This window comes from Chinchilla lanigera, unplaced genomic scaffold (genome assembly GCF_000276665.1).
Source record: "Chinchilla lanigera isolate Chin_1 unplaced genomic scaffold, ChiLan1.0 scaffold00130, whole genome shotgun sequence".
Lineage (NCBI taxonomy): Eukaryota > Metazoa > Chordata > Mammalia > Rodentia > Chinchillidae > Chinchilla > Chinchilla lanigera.
Genome location: NW_004955531.1, coordinates 2803757 through 2826195, shown reverse-complemented (window position 1 = coordinate 2826195; position 22439 = coordinate 2803757). Strand labels below are relative to the sequence as shown.

Sequence of the window (22439 nt, the reverse complement as noted above, 5' to 3'; positions counted from 1 at the left end):
GAATCCTTCATTTAAACTATTCCTATAATGACAACATTTGAGTACTGAATTTGACACATATTACACAATTTGACATCCTTAATAAATTAATCCATCAAATATAAACTGAGTCTGTTACTTCTGTAATAATACATTTAACTATGATGACGCTGGCATGAAATTCTGAAGAAGGTAGATTTTAAACTAATTGAGTCTGGCTTTGTAATTTACATTACAGATAACCTATCAGAACTTGCAAAGGTTTCCTTCAGGAGTAGTCTAAGAACAAGCTGAAGCCCAGCCTTGACAAGATAGGGAATTCCTGAGAGACCTGTCTCAAAAAAGGATGTGCAGCCATGGATGATGTTCATCATCTGTAATCCCAGCCTTTGGAAGCCTGAGACAGGTGGATAGCTGTGAGTTCGAGGCCAGGCTGTACTGCATAGTGTAGCCGAAACCTGTCACAAGAAAAAAAGAAGGGGTGAGGATGTATGGATTCAATCCCATTAAAAAAGGGTATGCCGAACTTGGTATATCCTAAGTGCTTGGTAATATTTTCTATGTGTTGCTTGTTGATTTTCCCCCTCAGGATTGGTAATTAAACTCAGTGCCTTGACATGAAGCTACATCCCAGGCTTTTAAAAAAAAATTATATAGTAAGACAGGTATGTTTTAAATTGATAAAGTGCCAAACTGAGCTCGAATTTGTGATCCTCCTGGCTCCTAATCCCATAATCCTGGGATTACAGGTGTACCTCTTTCCCTAGATAATGACGTAGTACAAAGACACCTAGGCAGCCGGTCCCAGCATGCCTTGCGTGAGGGGCGGGGCTAAACTAAGGGCCTCGCCGGTGGTCCGGTCGAAGGAGGCTAAGCAATGGCCGACGGCTGTTACACAGAAACGGTAAATAAGGAAAACTGAAACCTAGTTGTGTATTTAACGTTGTCTGAACGGTGAGGTAAAGTCTCATCCGTTCATCACGATGGAAGACTCGGCTTCTCGCCATGAAGGTGTTGTATCTGGCTCCTCACGCCCAAGTCGGGCCAGCGGAACTGCTGAGGAAGAAGCGGACCCTGGATGGGTGAACAAGCTGACTGAAGAAGCTTACCAACTTGTGAAGGATACCCGATTCCCAGGAGTCAGAGGCAAAAGGAAACGAGTGAAGTTGCTGGAAAGACAACCAACTGCACGGGACAGGCCAAGGGAACCAGGTGAAAATGTTCTTCCGTTGCTCTTGAAGGGGGAATTGAACGGATGGATGGGCAACTTCTTAGTTTTAATGGGTAAATGTGAGAAATAGCGTTGAGGTTGTCAGTTTGCCTCTCGTAGGACGTAATTCCCAGTACCTACAATTTAAAGGAGAGAGGTTTAATAATGACTTATGATCTTGGAGTATTCAGTACTTAGTTACCAACTTTAAAGGCAGAAACAGACTTTCCAGTTGAAACTCTCTCGTCTTTTTTAAAGATGAGAATTGCTTTTTTCCTTCTAATTAATTGGGGCGATAACTGTGGATTCAAATGCAGTTATAAGAAACAATGCTGAGAAGTCTTGTTTGTCTCTCACATAGTTTCCCCAAATGGTGAAATATTTCAAAATGATAGAATAGCGTCACAAACAGAATATTTTCATTGTTCTACTGTTTGCGAAATTGGTCCATGTATTTTAAGGTATTAAATTTATGACTGTCAAAATCTTTGTGTTATTTCCTTGTAACACTTTAAATTGCTTCAGGATGATTAATGATATTCTTTGATTCATTCCTGATAATGGTGATGTGTGTTGCTTTTTTTTTTTGTTGTTAGTTTTACTAGGGGTTTGTCAACTTCATTAATTTTTTTGTAGGTGCAGGTTGTTGTTACATATCTCCATTGGTTTGTTTTATATATCACTGAATTCTGGTCTTCATTATTTATTTTCTTTTGCTTATCTTTAGTTTATTTTGGTAATGTTTTTCTAACTACTTTCCTTATTTTGAGATGTTTTTTACTTTGAGATATCACTGAGGTGTGTGGTATTTAGTTTTCCTGTGTAGAAAATTTCCTGTTGTCTTCAGTTGATTTCCAGTTTGTGGCCATTAGGATTAGATAACATCTTCTGTATGTTTTTAATTATTTTACATTTATTTCAAGTTGTTTCATTAGTTGAAGATAAATTTTATCTTGGTGATTCTTTCAAAGATGTGAAAAATGTGTATTCTGCTTTTGCTCGTGTTTTTTATATATATATATTATATAGTTCATTTAGATTTTGTTGTTAGTTTTGCTGCAAATAATTTGAGGCTCTATTATTTTATATTAAACTTAAAACTGGGCATTTGGGTTGTTTCCAAGATATAGCTATTACAAATTGTGCTGCCATAAACATGGCTGCACATATGTAGCTGTGGTATGATGTCTTTAGTTTTTCTGCAAAAATGCCCAGAAGGGGAATAGCTGGGTTAAATGGGCCCTGTAATCCTAGTTTTTTGAGGAATCTCCACCCTGATTTCCACAGTGGTTGTACCTGTTTGTACTCCCACCAACAGTGGAGAAGGGTTCCTTTTTCCCCACAGCCAAAAATGAGTTATTTTTATACAATGGAGTACTATTCAGCTATAGGGAAAGATAAGCTTGAGGCTTTTATAGGTAAATGGATGCAATTTGAGACCATACACATAAGTGCTATAAATCAGACTTGCATGTGTAAACATCATGTTATTGCCCTAGTGTAAGAAACTGAAAGAGTCAATAAGATCAAAAAGGTACAATAGATATTGTGAAAAGGAAAGAAACTGCTCAAAAGGAAAAAACAAGTGGGATAAGGGAATGGAAAAAAGAAAGAAGGGAAAAAATATATATATCATATATATACATGATATATATATCATATATATATCTTGTATATATATATAAGATGGCTAAGATAATTGCATTACTAATTTCTATTAGTTCATTGAAAGGAACAGTTAGTGTTCATATTTTTAATCAATTTTGCATGCCTATATCTGGTAATCTGAGCAACTACTTTGAAGATAACAGCATGCAACATAATAACCATTGTTAATTTCCTATCATGTTGTTTTGAAATTCTGTATCATTTTTATTGCTTTTTTTTTCCCTCTCTTTAAAATAAAAAAGACGGCGCTGGGGATTTAGCTCAGTGGCACAGCGCCTGCCTGGCAAGCGCAAGGTCGTGAGTTCAATTCCTGGTACCGGAGAAAAACCAAAAAAAAAAAAAAACAAAAAAACAAAATAAAAAACACTTTTATGATCCTTTTATCATTATATATATTTCTATTTGCTTCAGGTAATATATTTTTGTGCTGACATTTACTTTAGTTGATATTAATACAGTCACTTTTCATTTTATTCTTATTACATTTTCCACTATATACCATTTTTATGATTTTTTTAAATTTGTGTATGTTATTAAATTTGAAATGGTTTTCATGTAAATAGAATTTACTATGAATGTGGTTTTTTTTCCTCTCTACATCTCTACATTTCAATGTAAAATTAAGGTAAATGTTGACATTTTAGGACTTTTTGATTTGTTTGCTTTCTATTTGTTCACTTCTATTTTGGTTTCTATATTTTTGTTACCTTTATATTTTATCTCCCTGTATATTTTTTGAACTCTTGTACCACTCACTCCTTCCTTTCTTTGAAACAGGTTCTTGCTAGGTAGTTCAGGCTAGCTTTGAACTCTCTGTGTAGCCCAGGTTGACCTCAAACTCATGGTAATCCTCCTGCCTCAGCCTCCTGAGTGCTGGGATTATAGGCATGCACCACCACACCTGGGCTTTTCCTTGTATTTTATTTCTAAAATTGATTTTTGTTTTCAATTTTCTATTAGTACATATTTGCAAGACCTAATGTTTGGATTCACCTTAGGGAATATGTAATTAGCATATCTTATGTCTTGTTATTGCCTTTTCCCTTCCTTCTCTCCTCTACCCTCCCTTTCTAGATCCCTTCTCCATTTGCAAAAGATTTATCTCTATTTCTCGTATTTTCTTTTTAAAGTATTTATCCTTTGTGTTTCTCACATAATAGAAGTTGTGCAATATTTAAGCTTGTATGTCCGACTGATTTCACTTAATATTATGGTGTAGAGGTGCATCATTTTTGCTACAGATTGCTCAAATTTATCCTTCTGTGTAGCTAAGTAGTACTCTCTAATGTACGTATACCACATTTTCTTTAGCTGTTCATCTGTTGCTGGATATATAGACCACTTCAAAGATTTAGCTATTATGGGATGCACTGCTATAAATATGCATATTCAGTGTCACTGTGATATGTCTTTGACTCTTTGGGGAAGATACCAAGAAAGGGAGTAGCAAGCTAAAATGGAATTTCTAGTTTTAGTGTTTTGAAGGATTTGTATTTCCTTTTGAATGTATCACTTGATATTTACTTCTTACTAGTTTCTCTGGTTACTACCGTGCACATGTAACTTAATACACTGTCCTGGGATAGGTGCTTTATCAATTTGAGTGAAGGATAGAAATCATAATTCTGTTTAGATTCCTTTACTGTTTCAATTATAAATACTGTTTTGAGTACCTACTGGTGTTAAATTTTTGTTTTGACTATAGCATACAATTTAGAAAACTTCTTAGAAAAATAGTATTTTCCTCTTCCCATGTGGTAAATGTTTCCTTTGTCATTTGTACTTAGAAACTTAATTTTGCTGTGTTTTGTAGACTTCTTTACCTTTCCTCTAGTTAGGGTTTGCTTACTTTTTCTTTTAAGTGCAAGAAACTTTACTTTTTAAATATTTTTATCGGTAAATGTTTATAATGCATGATGTTTAGTAGTTTTCACTAGGTAATGTTATGGCAGAGTAGCACTCCATTAAGTATAAATAACAGATTTTCTCTAGTCAGTCATCTGTTGATGGATATGTAGGCTGGAAACAAACCTTAGCTATTATGAGTAATGTTGTAATAAACATGGTATGCATGTATTATTGTGGTGGTATTATATCTTAAAATAGCTGGGGGAGATACCTAGAATAGGAATTTCTCAAAATCTCCCCTCCCCTCTCTCCCTGCTCTCCTCCCTCTCCCCCTCTTCCTCTCCTCCTCTTCTTTCCTTTCTCCTTTCTCTTTGTCTACTTGCTCTCTCCTGGATCTCTCTGCTTGCTCTTTCTGCTTGTGCTCACTGTCTCTCTGTCTCTCTCTCTCCCCCTTTACTCTGTCACTCTCCCTCTCCCCTTCCTCCTCCTCTCCTTTTCACCTCCCTCTCTCCCTCTCTTGCTTTCTGATTCCTTTCTCTCCTTTCTTCCTTTGAAATGTTTATTTTTGCTCCCTGGGCACTATTATAAGCACTTAGAGGATATCAGGGCATCAAATAGACAAAGATTGCTATTTACACGCTTGTTTCAGGCAAGGCAAAGAGAGATATAGTCAATAAGGCATTGGTAGAATAAGTTTAAAACAAGTAACATAACATTGAAATGTAAAAGTAACATTGTTTCTCTGCAATGAGTACTCTCTCCTGAGTAATAATTCTTAAGTAAATTTCATGTTTCTAAAGGAAGTTACTGTTTCATTTAGTCAGTTTAATAGATAAGAATTTGCTTTTGCTTTTTTTCCTTACTTTTTTATTAGTGCATGTTTTCCATACATGATGATCACATTCATAGTGGGAAATTTGTACCACTACACAATATATTTTAGTTCTTTTTTCCCATTCTCCTCCCCTCCTCTCCTTTTAACACTTCTCCCCCTCCCCATTTACAAAAGTTTGTTTCTATTTTTCCATTTAATTTTCTTTTTTAATCCTTTTTCCTTTCCTTCCCTCCCTGCCCCCCTTCCCTTGTCCCCTTTCCAATTTGAACATGTTCTTCCTGCGCCCAGTATCCGTCCTCCATGTTGCTCCATATTTACCCTTTGGGTTTTTCACACAAAAGAAACAATGGAATATTTAAATTAGTGTGTCTGATTTATTTCAATTAAAATTATTGTCTCAAAATGAATTCCTTTACCTACCAAGAGCATAGATTAGGAAGGAATGTAGGTCAAAAAGAGAAAAGAGAAGAAAGATCAAAAGCATGTAATAAAGGGAAAAAAACTTCAAAAATAAAAAAGTTAAAGTTAAAAAATAAAATTGATATAGAAGTAAGAATCAAAGAAAGAAAGAAAAAAACAGAGAAAACCCAGAACAGACACATAAGCAGGAGAACACCCCTTCCCACTAGCTTACAGCCAGATGTTTGTCATTTATTCTTTATGGCAGAATAGTATTTCATTGTGTGTAAACAACACATTTTCTTTATCCATTCATCTGTTGATGGGCATATGGGCTGTTTCAAAGATTTAACTATTATGAATTTTGCTGCTACAAGTGTGGGTCTTCATATATCACTGTGGTACAGTGTGGTAAGTTGGGAAGGTACCTAGAAGTGGGACAGCTAGGTCAAATGAAACTTCTAGTTTTAGTTTTTTGAGTATTCTCCTTTCTGATTTCTATAATGGTTGTACCAATTTATGTTCCCATCAATGATGGAGAAAAGCTCCCTTTCCCCCACAGTCTTGCCAGCATTTGTTACTGGTTGAGTTTTTTGATGATATCCATTCTTTCTGGAGTGAGATGGAATGTCAGTGTTTTCTTTCTCAGTGTTGTTTTAATTTGCATTTCTTGAATGACCAGTGATGTTGAACATTTTGTCATATATTGATTTGCTGTTTGTATTTCTTCAACTGAGATGTGTCTATTAATTTCAGATGCCCATTTTTGGATCGCATCTTTAAATTTGGGGGGTCTGATTTTATTTTTAGTTCTTTGTATATTCTAGATATTAGTCCTTTGTCTAAGTATTACTGGTAAAAGTTTTTTTCATTCTGTGAGCTGTATCTTCACTCTGCTGGTAATTTCTTTCGTTGTGCAAAAGCTGCCAATTTGATGAGATCCCAGTTGTTGATTCTAAAATACAAATAAAACACTACTTATTCTCTTTTGTACCCATACAGGCACCTGTTGTAGGTATGTCACATGAAAGGTAAAAAACGAGTGAGGGAATATAGGAGGAATATGTAAAATAAGGAATGGCAAAGAGCATAGGTTAGGAAGGAATGTAGGTCGAAAAGAGAAGAAAGATTAAAAGCATGTAATAAAGGGAAAAAAACTTCAAAAATTAAAAAAATTAAAGTTAAAAAATAAAATTGATATAGAAGCAAGAATCAAAGAAAGAAAGAAAAAAAACAGAGAAAACCCAGAACAGACACATAAGCAAGAGAACACCCCTTCCCACTAACTTACAGCCAGAATGTTCACACATTTTTCTTCCTGCTGTAGTCATAGCCCACTTGAGAAGAGCCAGGTCAGCTTTCTGCTGTCTTTCGTCTACCTGACTTCCTGCCTTGGAGAGGTAAGGATTGTCTCTCTACCTGGATCCACCTCCTGGGTGCAAGCAGTGCTTTGGACGTTAAGTACAGACCTTTGTCTCTGTCCTGAGAGCCAGCCACTTCAGTTAATTTTGGAAAAGGACTATGTAAAATAGGTTTCCCTGCTTCCGGGTTCCCTCTACTTCTGCAAATGCCCTCTCAGTCTAGCTCCCTGGTTTCTGTGCAAATGTCATCATTGTGTCCGTGTTCCGGTAGGAGCTCTCTGCCTGCTACATCACTGGAAGCTCTCGCTCCAGCCAACCCCTTCTGTTCCTTTGCACTTAGATTCCCACCCATTCCTGCCTCAAGAGCTCCACTTTCCAATCCCCAGAACTTGCTTTAGTTGGCAGGCATGGCAGAGGGCCTGCTTTGCCTATGCAGGACAGTAGGCAGCAGATAGGATTTCCCACCGAGTCAGATCTTTCCAGTCTTTGGGGGAACAATGGAAAATCACCCATGCTGTACCGACTCTGTTCAGTCTCCCAACTCCCTAGTGTCTCCAGGCATGTGATCCATAGGTTCCTGCCATCAGGCTTGGTGCCACCCACAGTTCACAGAGTTCAGTCTCTGCCTAGGGCAGAGGACTTTGTGGATGCACGGTGGTGGGGGGTGGGTAGGATGCTGCCAAGCACAGCGTTCCCAGTGTTTGGGAGGATGTGGGGGAGCTGCTCATGTGCATGTTGCTATCTCCTTTTTCCAGCGGCCCCAGTCACAGTTTACTCCAATGCCAGGTTTCCTCTTCCAGGTGGGAGGCAGAGTATGTAGAGAGTCTATCCCAGGAGCCTGGCCTGTACAGTGCAGTCTCCCCTCCCTCATGCTGTTTGACTGCTCCCAACATGATGCGCACCCTCAGTAAAGGATTCCAAGGGAGGGAGGCACTGCCCATGGCAAATTGCTTTGGTTTTTCAACAGTCCAGATATTTGATTTTGATCTACAGGATTTATTTTTCAGATTACTTTTCCTTTTCTGGGTATGATTGCCTCCCGTATAACAGAACACCTGTAATTTTTTTTGCGACACTTCTCTAAGTATCTCTAATGTAGGTCCTCTGATCAGCCCTGTGGGAAACTTAGTTAAATGATTTGAAACACAGAAATCTTGTTTAATTTTGGCACTATTTATGGGAGTTTTATTTTGGAAAGCAATCCTGTGTATTACCAAAGCAATCAGTCAAAAATCTAGAAGTACTATGGTAGACTACGGAAGATAAGACAATAATATACAGTAATTTGAACTAAACTACCAGCAATGATATTTTGAGGTTACCTTCTATGATTTTGTTAGTATTTAGGTAGTGGACTGAAAGAAATATATTCTGAGAAGCCCTAAACAGTGGTATGCTAGACACTATACACGAAAATCGTTGAAAATAGATTCTTCTCAGAATCTCTTTATTAAATCTATGAATTTATCAAGGATCAGCTCAGTCCTTTGAAGTGGCATTGAAACTATCCTGTCTTATAAATTTGGACTAAGAAATTCATGAAAGGGTTAACTGTGTAAGTGTAAAATATGTTGGAAACTTTGAGTCTTCAAGCACTCATTCTTTTCTCACTTTTTTGGAAACAAGGTTGCAGAGTAGTATTTTATGATGTTCTTACTTCTCTTAGCTATTTTCTGACTTCTTCCTCCTTTGTAGTGACAGGTGCACAAGTATCTTCAGATGACTGTTATGAAACAGTGGGACTTACCACTTTTGAGGAAACTGAAGATGTGACAGAAAATGAGGAAAGAGATGAGCCATCTTGGACACTAGGAAATTAGAGGAATTTTATTAGTTTTTGGACAGTGGGCTGAAAGAAATATCTGTTGACATGCCCTACAGAGTGGCATGTGAGACTCTGTACATGAAAAAATATTGAAAGTAGACTTTTTTCAGATTCTCTTTTTAAATCTATGAAATTATCAAGGATTGAGTCAGTCTTTTTAAATGGAATTGAAGTGATCTTGCCTTTCCTTATAAATTTGGAGTAAGTTGTTTATGAAGCAGTTGTCTGGGTAAGGGTAAAATATGTTGAAAAGTTTCAGTTTTTAGCACTCATTCATTTCTTCTTTTTTTGAAACAAGATTATAGAATAAAATGTTCTGATTCTTTTCTTAGTTTTTTTCTGTCCCCCTCATCTTTTGAAGTTATAGGGGCCCAAGAGGCTCCAGATGAGTATGGTGAAAGAGAGGTAATTTCCTGTTCTGAGCAAGGTGTTTCTGAGACAGAAAGTGAGCAAAGAGGTGATCCATCTTGGACATTAGGAAATCAGGCAAACAGTATTAGAATTAGGACAGTGGTATGAAAAAGTATAACTGACATGTCTTACACACTGTTGTGTGAGACTCCTTACATGACAAAATATCGAAGACAGATTTTCCTCAGATTCTTTTTAAAAAGGTTTTTTAGTTTTATGTTAAAGAGAGAAAAACAATTAAACTAATGATACAGAGTTTAAAACGTGATAGTGCATGATTAAGAATGGTTAAAATGATATATATTGTTACCTGCAATGTAATTGCTCAGATTACAATACATAGGCATTAAAAATACTCAGACACTATAGGCACAAGCTATTCTTTTAACAAACTTAGAAGAATTAATAGCATAATCATCTTAGCTATCTTGTGTCAGTCTGTCTGTCTGTCTATTTACATTTTTTCTTTTCCTGTCCTTCTTTTCTCCTCTGTTCCATCACAATTCTTTCTGTTTCAGTAATTTCTTCTTCTTTAGCAATATCTATTGTATGTTTTGGATCTCATTTACTAATACATTTTGTTGCAGTAGGGAGGCAGTATGATTTATTTACACCTGTGAGTCTGATTTATTTCACTTATGAGTATGGTCTCAAGTTGCATCCATTTACATATAAAAGCCTTGTTTATACTTCTTTAAACCTGAGTAGTACTCTACTCTATAAAAATACCATCTTTCTTGTCCATTCCTCAATTGGTGTGCATTTGAGTTGTTTCCGAGATTTAGATTTTATTAATTGTGCTTCTATAAATATGGGTGCACATATATTGCTCTGGCGTGATGTTTTTAATGCCTTAGGGAAAATTCCCAGAAAGGGAATAGCTGCCTCAAATGTGACCTCTCATGCTAGCTCTTTGAGCACTCTTCACACTGATTTCCACAGTTGTTGTACCAGTCTACACCCCCACCCACACTGGAGAAGGGTACCTTTTCCCCTACAACCCTGCCAGCATTTGCTATTGGTTGATTTCTTGATAAGATTCTCTTTTTTGGAACTATGGATTTATCAAGGATTAGGTCAGTCCTTTCAAGTGGAATTGAAGCTATGCTGCCCTTAAGTGTAAATTTGGACTGAGTTGCTCATGAACATATTAACTGTAAATATAAACTGTGCTGAAAACTGTGAGGCTTTAAACCCCCATCGTTTCTTATTTTTTGGAAACAAGGTTACAGAGGAGCATTTTATGATGCTTTTACTTTTCTTACTTCTTTTCTGACCTCCTCCTCTTTTGTGGTGACAGGTGAACAAGTGTCTACACCTGACTATTGTGAAACAGTGGATATTTCCTGCTTAGACAAAACTGAAACTACGACAGAAAGGGAGCAAAGAGATGATCCATCTTGGACATTAGGAAATCTGGGTAATTGTATTAGAATTTAGACATGTGCTATGGAGTGTTGTGTCAGACTTTGTATAACAAAATTTTGAAAATGAGCTATTTTTCAGATTCTCTTTCTTAAAATCTATGAATTTACCAAGGACTAGCTCACTCTATTCAAATGGAATTGAAACTATGATTCTTTTACTTTTGTATTTGTAATAAGTTATTGACGAAAATGTTAAATGTATTTAAGTGTAAAACATGCTGAGAACTTTGAGTCTTTAAACACTCATTCTTATTTCTTGAAACAAGATTTCAGAATAGCATTTTATGATGCTTTTAATTTTCTTAGTTCTTTTCTGACCTCCTTCTCTTTTGTGCTGACAGGTGCACAAATGTCTACCCCTTACTACTCTGAAACAATGGATATTTCCTGCCTTGACCAAACTGCAGGTATTCCAGAAAGGGAGCAAAGAGATGATCCATCTTGGACATTGGGAAATCAGGGTAATTGTATTACTATTTGGACCATGGACTGAAAGACATAACTTTCCACATGCCCTACAGAGTGCAGTGTGAGAATCTATATGTGAAAAATATTGAAAATAGTTTCTTATCATATTCCCTTTTTCAAATCATTAAATTTATCAAAGGTTAACTGAGGCTGAAGAATGGAATTGAAACTGTTCTGCCTTTACTTATAAATTTGGATTAAATGGTTCATGAAAGTGTTAATTGTTTAAGGGTAAAATATGCTGAAAACTTTGTGTCTTTTTTTTTTTTTTTTTTTTTTTTGTCTTTTTGAGACAATGTCTCACTATGCAGTTCAGGTTGACTTGAGTTACTTTGTCACTCAGGCTGGTCTGGAACTCAAAACAGTCCTCCTGCCTCTGCGTCCTGAGTGCTGAAATTACAGACATGGGCCACCATGCCCTGCAAAAGTTTGAGTCTTTAAGCACTCAGTCTTTTCTTCTTTTTTTTGATACAAGCTTGCAGAGTAGTATTTTATGATGTTTTTGATTTTTGTAGTTCTTTTGTTACCTCCTCCTTTCTTGTAGTGCCAGGGGCACAAGTGTCTCCAGATGTCTATTGTGAAACAGTTGAACTTCCCAGTTGGGAGCAAACTGTAGGTATGACAGAAAGTGGGCAATAGATGATGCATCTTAGATGTTGGAAATTCCAGGCAATTGTATTAGAACTTAGAAAGGTGACTGAAATAAATATCTTTGACCTGCCCTACACAGTGTTATGTGAGACTCTGTACATGAAAAATATTGAAAATAAAGTCTTGAAAGATTGTCTTTTTAAATTATTTTAAAAGTTTTCCATTAAAGAGAAAAAAATAATAGAAAATAGTACAGAATTTTAGACCCGGATAATAGATGATTAACAATGGTTACTAGAATGTATATTGTTATCTGCAATGTAGTTGCTCTGATTACAAGATATAGGCATGAAAACTCACTCAAACAATATAAGCACAAACTTGTTATTTTGAACCAAGAGGAATTGATAGTATTACCTATCCTATGTATACCTATCCATCTATCTATCTATGTAACTATCTAACTATTTATGTCTTTATCTATGTACATTTTTTCTTTTGCCTCCCTTCTTTTCTCTTTCCTCACATTTCAGTTGTTATTTCCTTTTAATCAGTTTCTTCCCCTTGATCAATATTTATTGTACATCTTGGATCTTACTCTTATATTTTCTTCCACAAGGGAGACACTATGATATTTATACATATGAGTCTGATTTATCTCACTTAGGTGTATTGTCTCAACTTGCATCATTTTCATACAAAAGCCTCAAGTTTATCCCTCTTTAGACCTGAGGACTACTGCATTGTATAAAAATACCATACGGTTTTTTATCTGTTCCTCAGTTGATGTGCATTTGAGTTGTTTCCAAGACTTAGATCATGATGTTTTTAATTCTGGGAAAATATGCAGAAGGAGAATAGCTGGGTCGAATGCAACCTCTCATCGTAATATTTTGAGGACAGTCCACACTGTTTCCCACAGTGGTTTTACACTCCCATCAACACTGGAGAATGGTACCTCTTTCCCCACAACCTGGTCAGCATTTTATTGGTTGATATCTTGATCAGATTCTCTTTCTTAAGTCCATAAATTTATCAAAGATTAAGTCCGTCCTTTCCAATGGAATTGAAAGTATCCTGCTCCTACTTGTAAATTTGCACTGAGTTGCTATTGAAACTGTTAACTCTGTAAATGTAACATATGACAAAAACTATGAGGATTTAAGCACTCATTCATTTCTTATTTATTGGAAGCAAGGTTACAGAGCAATATTTTGTAATGCTTTTACTTTCCTTAGTTGTTTTCTGACCTCCTTCTCTTTTGTGCTGACAGGTGCACAAATGTCTACCCCTGACTATTGTGATACAGTGGATTTTTCCTGCTTTGACCAAACTGCAGGTATTCCAGAAAGGGAGCAAACAGATGACCCATTTTGGACATTAGGAAATCTAGGTAACTGTATTATTATCCGGACCATGGACTGAAACACATAGCTCTTCACATGCTCTGCTCAGTGGAATGTGAGAATCTGTATATGGAAAACATTGAAAATAGCCTCTTGTCATATTCCCTTTTTAAAAACAGGGAATTCATCAAAGATTAACTGAACCTGAAGAATGGAATTGAAACTATCCTGATTACTTATAAATTTGTATTACGTGCTTTATGAAAGTGTTAACTGTTTAAGGGTAAAATATGCTGAAAATGTTGAGACTTTAAGCACTCAGTCTTTACTTATTTTTTCGATATAAGGTTGCAGAATACTATTTTATGATGCTTTGAATTTTCTTTTGTGTTTTCTGACTTCCTATTCTTTTGTGGTGCCAGACATGCAATTGTGGCCAGATGACTATTGGGAAACAGTGGTACTTACCTGCTATGACCAAGCTGAATGTTTAACAGCAAGTGAACCAAGAGATGATGCATCTTGGGCATTAGAAAATCAAGGTAATAGTTTTAGAATTTGTTTTCTAATTTTAGAAATAAAAGAATGAAAACATATTAACAAAGAGACAACCACTTACAAAGCAGCACAAGAATAGTACAAACAATGCTGAATTACAGACAAGGTGACAGGGAATTAACAATGGTTGTTGTATTACATATTGATAACTTCAAAGTGGTTACTCAGGAAAACAAATAGAGACATGCAAGATTGATCAAATAAGTAATCATTAACTGTTTCTTTCAGTAAAGCGATAGAAGTCAGGAGTACAACTATGTTAGGTATCCTGTATGTGCATATCTACATAATTTCCCCCTTCTTTCTTTTCTCTTTTCCATCATCCCAGCTGCTCTTTACTTTTGAGCAGTTTCTTTTCACAATGTTTAACATACCTCCTAGATTTTATTTACTTTTTCAAGTTCTAACACTAGTGAGGCAATATGTTGCTTGTACACATGCAGGTCTGATTTATTTCACTTATGAGTATGGTCTCTAGTTGTGCCCATTTACCTATAAAAGCCTCGAGTTTATCTTTCTTTATAGCTGAGTAATATTCCATTATATAAAAATGCCACAATTTTTTAACCCAATCCTCAGTGGATGGACAGTTGGGTTGCTTCCATGATTTAGCAATTACAAATTGTGCTGCTATGAACATAGGTGCACATATATCACTGTGATATGCTGTCTTTAGATCTTCCGGGAGAATACCCAGAAGGGGAATAGCTGGGTTGAAAGGGACCTCTAGAACTAGTTTGCTGAGGAATCTCCAAACTGATTTCCACAGTGGTTTCACCAATCTGCATTCCCACCAGCAGTGGAGAAGAGTTCCTATTTCTCCACAGCCTTGCCAGCATTTGTTATTGGTTGATTTCTTAATGTTAGCCATTCTTACTGGGGTAAGATGGAATCTCAACATTGTTTTAATTTGCATTTCTCAAATGACTAATGATGTTGAACATTTTCTCATGTATTTACTTACCGTTTGTATTTCTTTATGTGAGAAGTGTGTATTCATCTCAGATGCCCATTTTAGGATTGGGTCTTTGAACTTGGGGAGGTTGATGTTTTTTAATTCTTTATATGTTCTAGATAGAAGCCCTTTGACCGAGGGACAGCCAGCTAAAATTTTTTCCCAATTTGTGGGTTTCTTGTTTACTTTGCTGGTGATTTCTTTAGATGTACAAAAACTTTTTAGTAAGATGAGGTCCCAGTTGTTGAGTCTTTGAAGTATTTCCCATGCAGTTTGGTTTTTGTTCACGAACTCTTCCAATCCCTATGTCTTCAAGATTTTTACCTGCTTTCTCTTCCAATAGATTTAGTATTTCTGTTTTAATATTGAGATCTGTGATCCATTTTGACTTTACTTTGGTGCATGGTGATTAACTTGGGTCTATTTTCAGTCTTTGGCAACTGGCAAGCGAATTTTTCCAGCACCATTTGTTAAAGAGATTATCTTCCTTCCAATGAGCTTGTTTGGCCCTTTGGTCAAAGAGTAGGTGGCTCAGTGTGTTTGTGCTCATGGATGTTTCTTCCATTCTGTTCCAGTGATCCTCAGGTCTATTTCTGAGCCAGTACCAGATTGATTTTTTTTTTTTTTTGGTTTTGGTTTTTCTCCGGTACCGGGAACCGAACTCATGACCTTGCGCTTGCCAGGCAGGCGCTTTGCCACTGAGCTAAATCCCCAGCCCCCAGATTGATTTTATTATAGTAGCTTTGCAGTACAGTTTCAGGTAAGGTAATGTGATTCCACCTGACTTGTCTTTGTTGCCCAGGATTGCTTTTGCTATTCTGTGTCTTTGCTGGTTCCAGATGAATTTTAGGAATGTTTTCTCTAGATCTTTAGGGTATGCTAATGGTATTTTAATGGGAATTGCATTGAATCTATACAACAATTTTGGTAGTATAACCATTTTCATAATGTTAGTTCTTCCTATCGATGAGCAAGGAGTATTTCTCCATTTACTGAAGTCCTCATCGTTCTCTTTTTCCAGAGTACTGTACTTTTCATTGAATAGATCTTTTACTTCTTTTGTTAGATTGATTCCTAAATACTTCAGTTTCTTGAATGCTATTGTGAAAGGTATGATTTCCTTAATTCCTCTCTCAGTCTGTTTGTTGTTTGTGTATAGGAATGCTATTGATTTTTGAGTGTTGACTTTGTATTCAGCTACACTGGTGAATTTGTTGATTAGTTCAAGGAGTCTTCTGGTGGATTTTTTGAGGTCTTCCATGTAAAGTATCATGTCATCTGCAAGCAGTGATAATTTCACTTCTTCCATTCCTACCCTTATTCCTTTTATTTCTCTCTCTTGTCTAATTGCTCTGGCTAGCGCCTCCAGAACTATGATAAGGGCTGGGGATTTAGCTCAGCGGCACAGCGCCTGCCTGTCAAGCATGAGGTCATGAGTTCAATTCCTGGCACCGGAAAAAAAACAAACAAACAAACAAACAAAAAAGAAACAGAACTATGTTGAATAGGACTGGTGACAGTAGACATCCTTGTCTTGTTCCTTGCTTTAAAATGAAAGCTTTTAGTTTTTGTCCATTTAATATGATGTTGGCTGTTGGTTTGTCATAGATGGCTTTGATCAGATTGAGGAAAAGATCATCTATTCCTATTTTCTGTAGTGTTTTTTTCATGAATACATGTTGGACTTTGTTGAAAGCTTTTTTTGCATCTATTGAGATGATCATGTGGTTTTTGTCTTTGGCTCTATTGATACGGTGTATTATGTTAATTAATTTGCAAATATTGAAAAATCCCGGCATTCCTGGAATGAATCCTACTTGGTCATGTTGTATTATTTTCTTGATGATTTGCTACATTCTATTTGCTAGTATTTTATTGAGTATCTTTGCATCTATGTTCATTAGGGAGATTGGTCTGTAGTTGTCTTTCTTGGTTGGGTCTTTCTCAGGTTTTGGTATCAGTATAATACTTGGCTCTAGAAATGAGTTAGGGAGAATTGCTTCCTTTCCAATTTCATTGAAGAGATTGAAGAGTGTTGGCGTTAAATTTTCTCTGAATTTTTTATAGAATTCTGCTATAAATCCATCAGGGCCTGGGCATTTCTCTGTCTGTAAATTTTTAATCACATTTTCAATCTCATTAATTGATATAGGGTTTTTCAGGATTTTTATATTTTCTTGATTCAATTTGGCAGTTCATACATATGTAGGAATCTGTCCATTTCTTGTGAGTTCTCTATCCTATGGGAGTAAATATTTTCAAAGTAAGTATTAATGATCCTTTGAATTTCTGTAGGATCTGTACTTATTTCATCCTTTTCATTCCTTATTCTATGAATTTGAGTTTTTTCCTTTCTTTTTTTGATAATGTTAGGTAGGGGTTGATCGATTTCATTTATTCTTTCAAAGAACCAACTCTTTGATTCATTTATTTTTTTGTAGAGTTTTCTTCATCTCAATTGCATTAATATCTGCCAAGATCTTTATAATCCTCCCTTCTTTGGGCTTTGGGCTTGATTTGTTCTTCATTTTCTAAGATTCTGAGGAGCAGTATTAGGCTATTTATTTGTTCTCTTTCTGTTTTCCTCATATGTGAGTTCACTGCTCTGAGTTTCCCTCTGAGAATTGCTTTCATTGCATCCCACAGATTCCGGTAAGTTGTATTTACATTTTCATTTTCTTGTAGGTATTTTTTATTTTCTTCTTTAATTTCTTCTGTAACCCATTGGTTGTTCAGGAGGTTAATATTTAATTTCCAAGTGCTTGTGGAGTTTTTGGAGTTCTTTTTGTCATTAATTTCCAATTTCATTGCACTGTGGTCAGATAATATGCATGGGGTAATTTCAGTTCTTTTGCATTTAGTTAGGTATGCTCTATGGGCTAGAATACGGTCTATTTTAGAGAAAGTCCTATGTGCAGCTGAGAAAAATGTGTATTCTGTTGTTGTGGGGTGGAACACTCTGTATACATCTACTAAGCCAATTTGTTCACAGATTTGGTTCAGATCTATTATTTCTTTGCTGATTTTTTTTTCTATTTGACCTACCTCTTTGTGTCAAAGGGATGCTAAGGTCCCCTATTACAATAATGTTATTAATTATTTGGTTTTTGATGTCTGTTAAGATTTGTTTTATATAATTTGGTGCTCTGATAGTTGGTGCATACATATTTATGATTGTTATCTCTTCCTCTTGCAGTTTTCTCCTAACTAGTATGTAGTGACCTTCTTTATCTCTTTTGATTGTTTTCAGTTTGAAAACAAAATAGCTGCAAACATAATAGCTGCAAACATAATAGCTACCCCTGCTTTTTCTGGGATCCTGTTGCATGGAGAACTGTTTTTCATCCTTTCACTTTCAGTCTGTGGATTTCCTTTTGAGTGAAGTGTGTTTCCTGTGTACAGCAAATTGTGGGATTTTGTTTCTTAATCCACTCTGCCAGTCTGTTTCTTTTGACTGGTGAATTGAGGCCATTTACATTAATGGTTATAACTGAGATATGTTGGCTTATCTTTGCCATGTTATTTACTTGCTGTTGGTTTCCTACTTTTGCTATCTATTTAATTGCTTGCTCTGCTTGAGGGTTCCTTTCTATTGTTGTTCTTGAGATTGTGGTCACTTTTATCTCTGTCTAGAACATCTTTTAATTCTCTTTGTAAGGTTAGTTTGGCACTAGTGAAGTTCTTCAGTTGTTCTTTGTTGTGGAAATATTTTATTTCTCCATTGAATTTGAGGGATAGTTTGCTAGGATAGATCAGTCTTGACTGGAAGCTGTTTTGTTTCAGGACCTATAATACTTTGCTCCAAGCTCTTCTTGATTGGATGGTTTGTGTTGAGAAGTCTGCCATGATTCTGATGGGCTTTCTTTTATAGGTGATCTGTTTCTTTTCTCTAGCAGCCTTTAATATTCTGTTCTTTGCTGGATATCTAGGATCTTGATTATTACATGTCTGGGTGTGTTTTAATTTGGTTATAGCTAGTTGGGGTTCTGTATGCCTCATTTACCTATACATCAGAATCTTTTTCCATGCTTGGGAAGTTTTCTGCTATTATTTCTGCAAATATTCTTTTTATGTCATTTGTGTTGCCTCCTGCTGTTTTATTGACTCCTATTAGTCTTACATTATTTCCTTTTGCCTCATCTTGCAGGTGTTCAATTGACTTTTCCTGGATCCTTGTTGATTTTGAGAGATCCTTCCTTTCATAATTATTAGCTACCATCCTTCTTTAATATCTGAGATTCTTTCTTCAGCTTCATTCAAATGCTTTTGCCAGCTTTCTTTTTTTGTTTTTGGCTTTTGGTTTTCTCTGGTACCGGAAATCGAACTCATGAGCTCACGCTTGCCAGGCAGGCGCTGTGCTGCTGAGCTAAATCCCCAGCCCCTGCCAGCTTTCAATGGAAGTTTTGATTTCCTGGATGTCTCTTTGAATCTGTTTCATGCATTGTAGTTCTGACCTGTATTGTTCATTTAATTTTTCCATCATTTTCTTATGCTCATCTATTTTTTTATGTCTGTCTTCTTTAGATGTGCTGAGCAGTTCTTTCATTATTGATGTCATTTCTTTTTTTACCTGGGCGATTATTTGTGATCTGATTTCTTCTGTGGCCTGTTGGAGTTGTTTCTTTACTTCAGTTGTGATCATTTCAGAGATTTCAGGTATGTGACTTCCAAGTTCTCTTATGTCAGTGTCTCCTGGACTTGTTCTGGGTGGAGTTGAGTTCTGAGATTGCATTTTACTCCTGTGTCTTGTCATTTTGAATGTTGGATGGAAAGTGCTGAGCCACATGCTACCCAGACAGCTCACTGAAGGTCTCTAGGGACCTTAGTTTACCTGGATAGCAGACTTATCCCAAAGTGTTAGAGGGCAGTGGACCACTGGACCTGGGATCCCCAGGCAATTGCTGGGGTACACAGCTCAGACCACAGCTGCGATGGTGGGGGAGTGCTGGCCTTTGGTACCAGGGTCTCCAGGCCATCAATGGAAAGCATGTGGGCCTCAGCTGTGTACCCGATGGTGGCCAGACAGGGGCCCCTGCTCCAGGTTCCTCAGGTAGCTGGTTGAGGGAGAGCAGGCCTCACCTCCCAACCAAAGGTCTACAGAGCCCGGGGCTGCTCCTGCACAGCTTCCCTGTCTCAAAAGAGCAGGGCGGGGCATAGGTGCAGGCCTTACCCACCAAAGGAGAGGTCCACAGAGATGGGGCCACTTCCTTGTTGCTTCCCTCAGTATTGGGATTTGGACAGTGGAGTATAAAAATATATTTGGCATATCTTATACACTGTTGCATGAGACTCCTTCCATGACAAAATATTGAAAAAAGATTTTTCTCAGTTTCTCTTTTCCCAAAAAATTTAATGTTAAAGAGAAAAATACAATAAAAATAATGATACAGAATTTCAAATATGATAATGGATGATTAACAATGGTTAATATAATGCATATTGTTATTTGCAATGTAATTGCTCAGATTGCAACACATAGGCATTAAAACTTACACTCTAAAAGCACAAACTGTCCTTTTTAATGAATGTGGAGGAATTAATAGCATAATTATCTCTGCTATCTTGTCAATGTACATCTATTTATCTATCTATATAAATTTTTTTACTTTCCTTTCATGCTTTTCTCCTCTTTCCCATCACAGTTGTTCTTTCCTTTTGAGTAATTGCTTCTCCTTTAATGATATCTATCATACGCTTGGATCCCATATACTAATACATTTTCTTGCACTAGTGAGGCAATGTGGTATTTATATATGTGTGATTTAGTTCATTTGTGAGTATGGTCTCAAGATGCGTCCATTTACATGTAAAAGCCTCGAGTTTATCCTTAAACATGAATAATAGTCCATTCCAATAAAATACCATTTTTTATCCATGCCTGGATAAATGTGTTTTGAGCTATTTCCAAGATTTAGTTATTATAGATTGTGCTGCTGTAAACATGGGTGCACATATATTGCTCTTGCATGATGTTTTTAATTCTTCTGGAAAAATTCCCAGAAGGGAATAGCTGTGTCATATGGGACATCTCATCCTGGTTTTTTGAGGACTGTACACACTGATTTCCACAGTGGTTGTACCAGTCTACACTCCCACCAACACTGTGGAAGAGTACATTTATCCCTACAACCTGGCCAACATTTGTTATTGGTTGATTTCTTGATCAGATTCTCTTTTTCAAGTCTATGCATTTATCAAAGATTAAGTCAATCCTTTTGAATGAAACTGAAACTATGTTACTCCTACTTGTAAATGTGGAGGGAGTTGCTCATGAAAGTGTTAACTGTTTAAATGTAAAATATGCTGAAAAAATGTGAGGCTTTAAGCCCTCATTCATTTCTTATTTTTTGGAAACAAGCTTACAGAGTAGCATTTTATGATGTTTTTCCTTTTCTTAGTTCTTTTCTGACCTCCTCCTCTTTTGTGGTGACAGGTGAACAAGTGTCTACCCCTCACTATTGGGATACAGTGGGTATTTCCTGCTTAGACCAAACTGAAGATATGCCAGAAAGGGAGCAAAGAGATGATCCATCTTGGACATTGGGAAATCAGGGTAATTGTATTACTATTTGGACTTCGGACTGAAAGACATAACTTTTCACATGCTCTACTCAGCGGAATGTGAGAATCTGTACATGAAAAATATTGAAAAGAGATTATTGTCATATTCCCTTTTTATTTTTTTGTTTGTTTTTTTATTTTAAAAATAAAAGGAAAACATTAACAAACAGACAACCTTTTACAAAATAGCACAAGAACAGTACAGACAATACAGAGTTGCAAAGTCATAGGAAATTAACAGTGCTTGTTGTATTACATATTGATTACTTCAAAGTGGTTTCTCATGAAAACAGATAGAGACATGTAATATTGATCAATCAAGGACTCATTGACAGTTTCTTTCAGCAAAGAAATAGAAGACAGTAGAACAACTATGTTAACTATCCTGTATATAAATACATGCATACAAAATTTTCCATTCCCATTTTTAAATCAATCCATTTATCAAGGATTACCTGCACCTTAAAAATGGAATTGACACTGTCTTGCCTTTACTCATAAATTTGGATTAATTCGTTTATGAAAGTGTTGACAGTTTAAGGGTGAAATATGCTGAAAACTCTTGTGTCCTGCAGTACTCAGCCTTATCTTGTTATTTGATAAAGAGATGCAGAGTAGTATTTTATGATTTTTTAATTTTCTTAGTTCTTTGCTGACATCCTCCTCTTTTGTGATGCCAGTTGCACAAGTGTCTCTCGATGACTGTTTTGAAACAGGGGCACTTTTCTGTGTGGAGCAGGGTGAATACAGGAGAGAAAGTGAAGAAAGAGATGATCCATCTTGGAACTTAGGAGAACAGGGTAATTGTATGAGAATTTAGACAGTGAACTGAAAGAAATATCTTTGACATACCCTACACAGTGTTCTGGCAGACTGTATATGACAAAATATTGAAAACAAACTCTTTCAGGTTCTCTTTTTTTAAATCCATGAATTTTTCAAGGATTAGCTCACTTTGTTCAAATGGAATTGAGACTATGTTTCCTTTACTTATATA

At 36.2% G+C, this 22439-nt stretch overlaps 1 protein-coding gene across 1 annotated transcript in view; it reads left to right on the top strand.

Moving 5' to 3' along the window:
• Positions 1 to 833: 833 nt before the first annotated feature.
• Positions 834 to 22439, top strand: part of LOC102020708 — a 38155-nt gene continuing 16549 nt past the window's right edge. The window contains exons 1-6 of the mRNA XM_005410140.1: positions 834 to 1191; positions 10837 to 10956; positions 11305 to 11424; positions 13296 to 13415; positions 13791 to 13910; positions 21315 to 21434. Coding sequence (XP_005410197.1) covers positions 963 to 1191; positions 10837 to 10956; positions 11305 to 11424; positions 13296 to 13415; positions 13791 to 13910; positions 21315 to 21434 — 829 coding nt within the window. The 5' untranslated portion in view covers positions 834 to 962. The remainder of the gene's footprint in view (positions 1192 to 10836; positions 10957 to 11304; positions 11425 to 13295; positions 13416 to 13790; positions 13911 to 21314; positions 21435 to 22439) is intronic.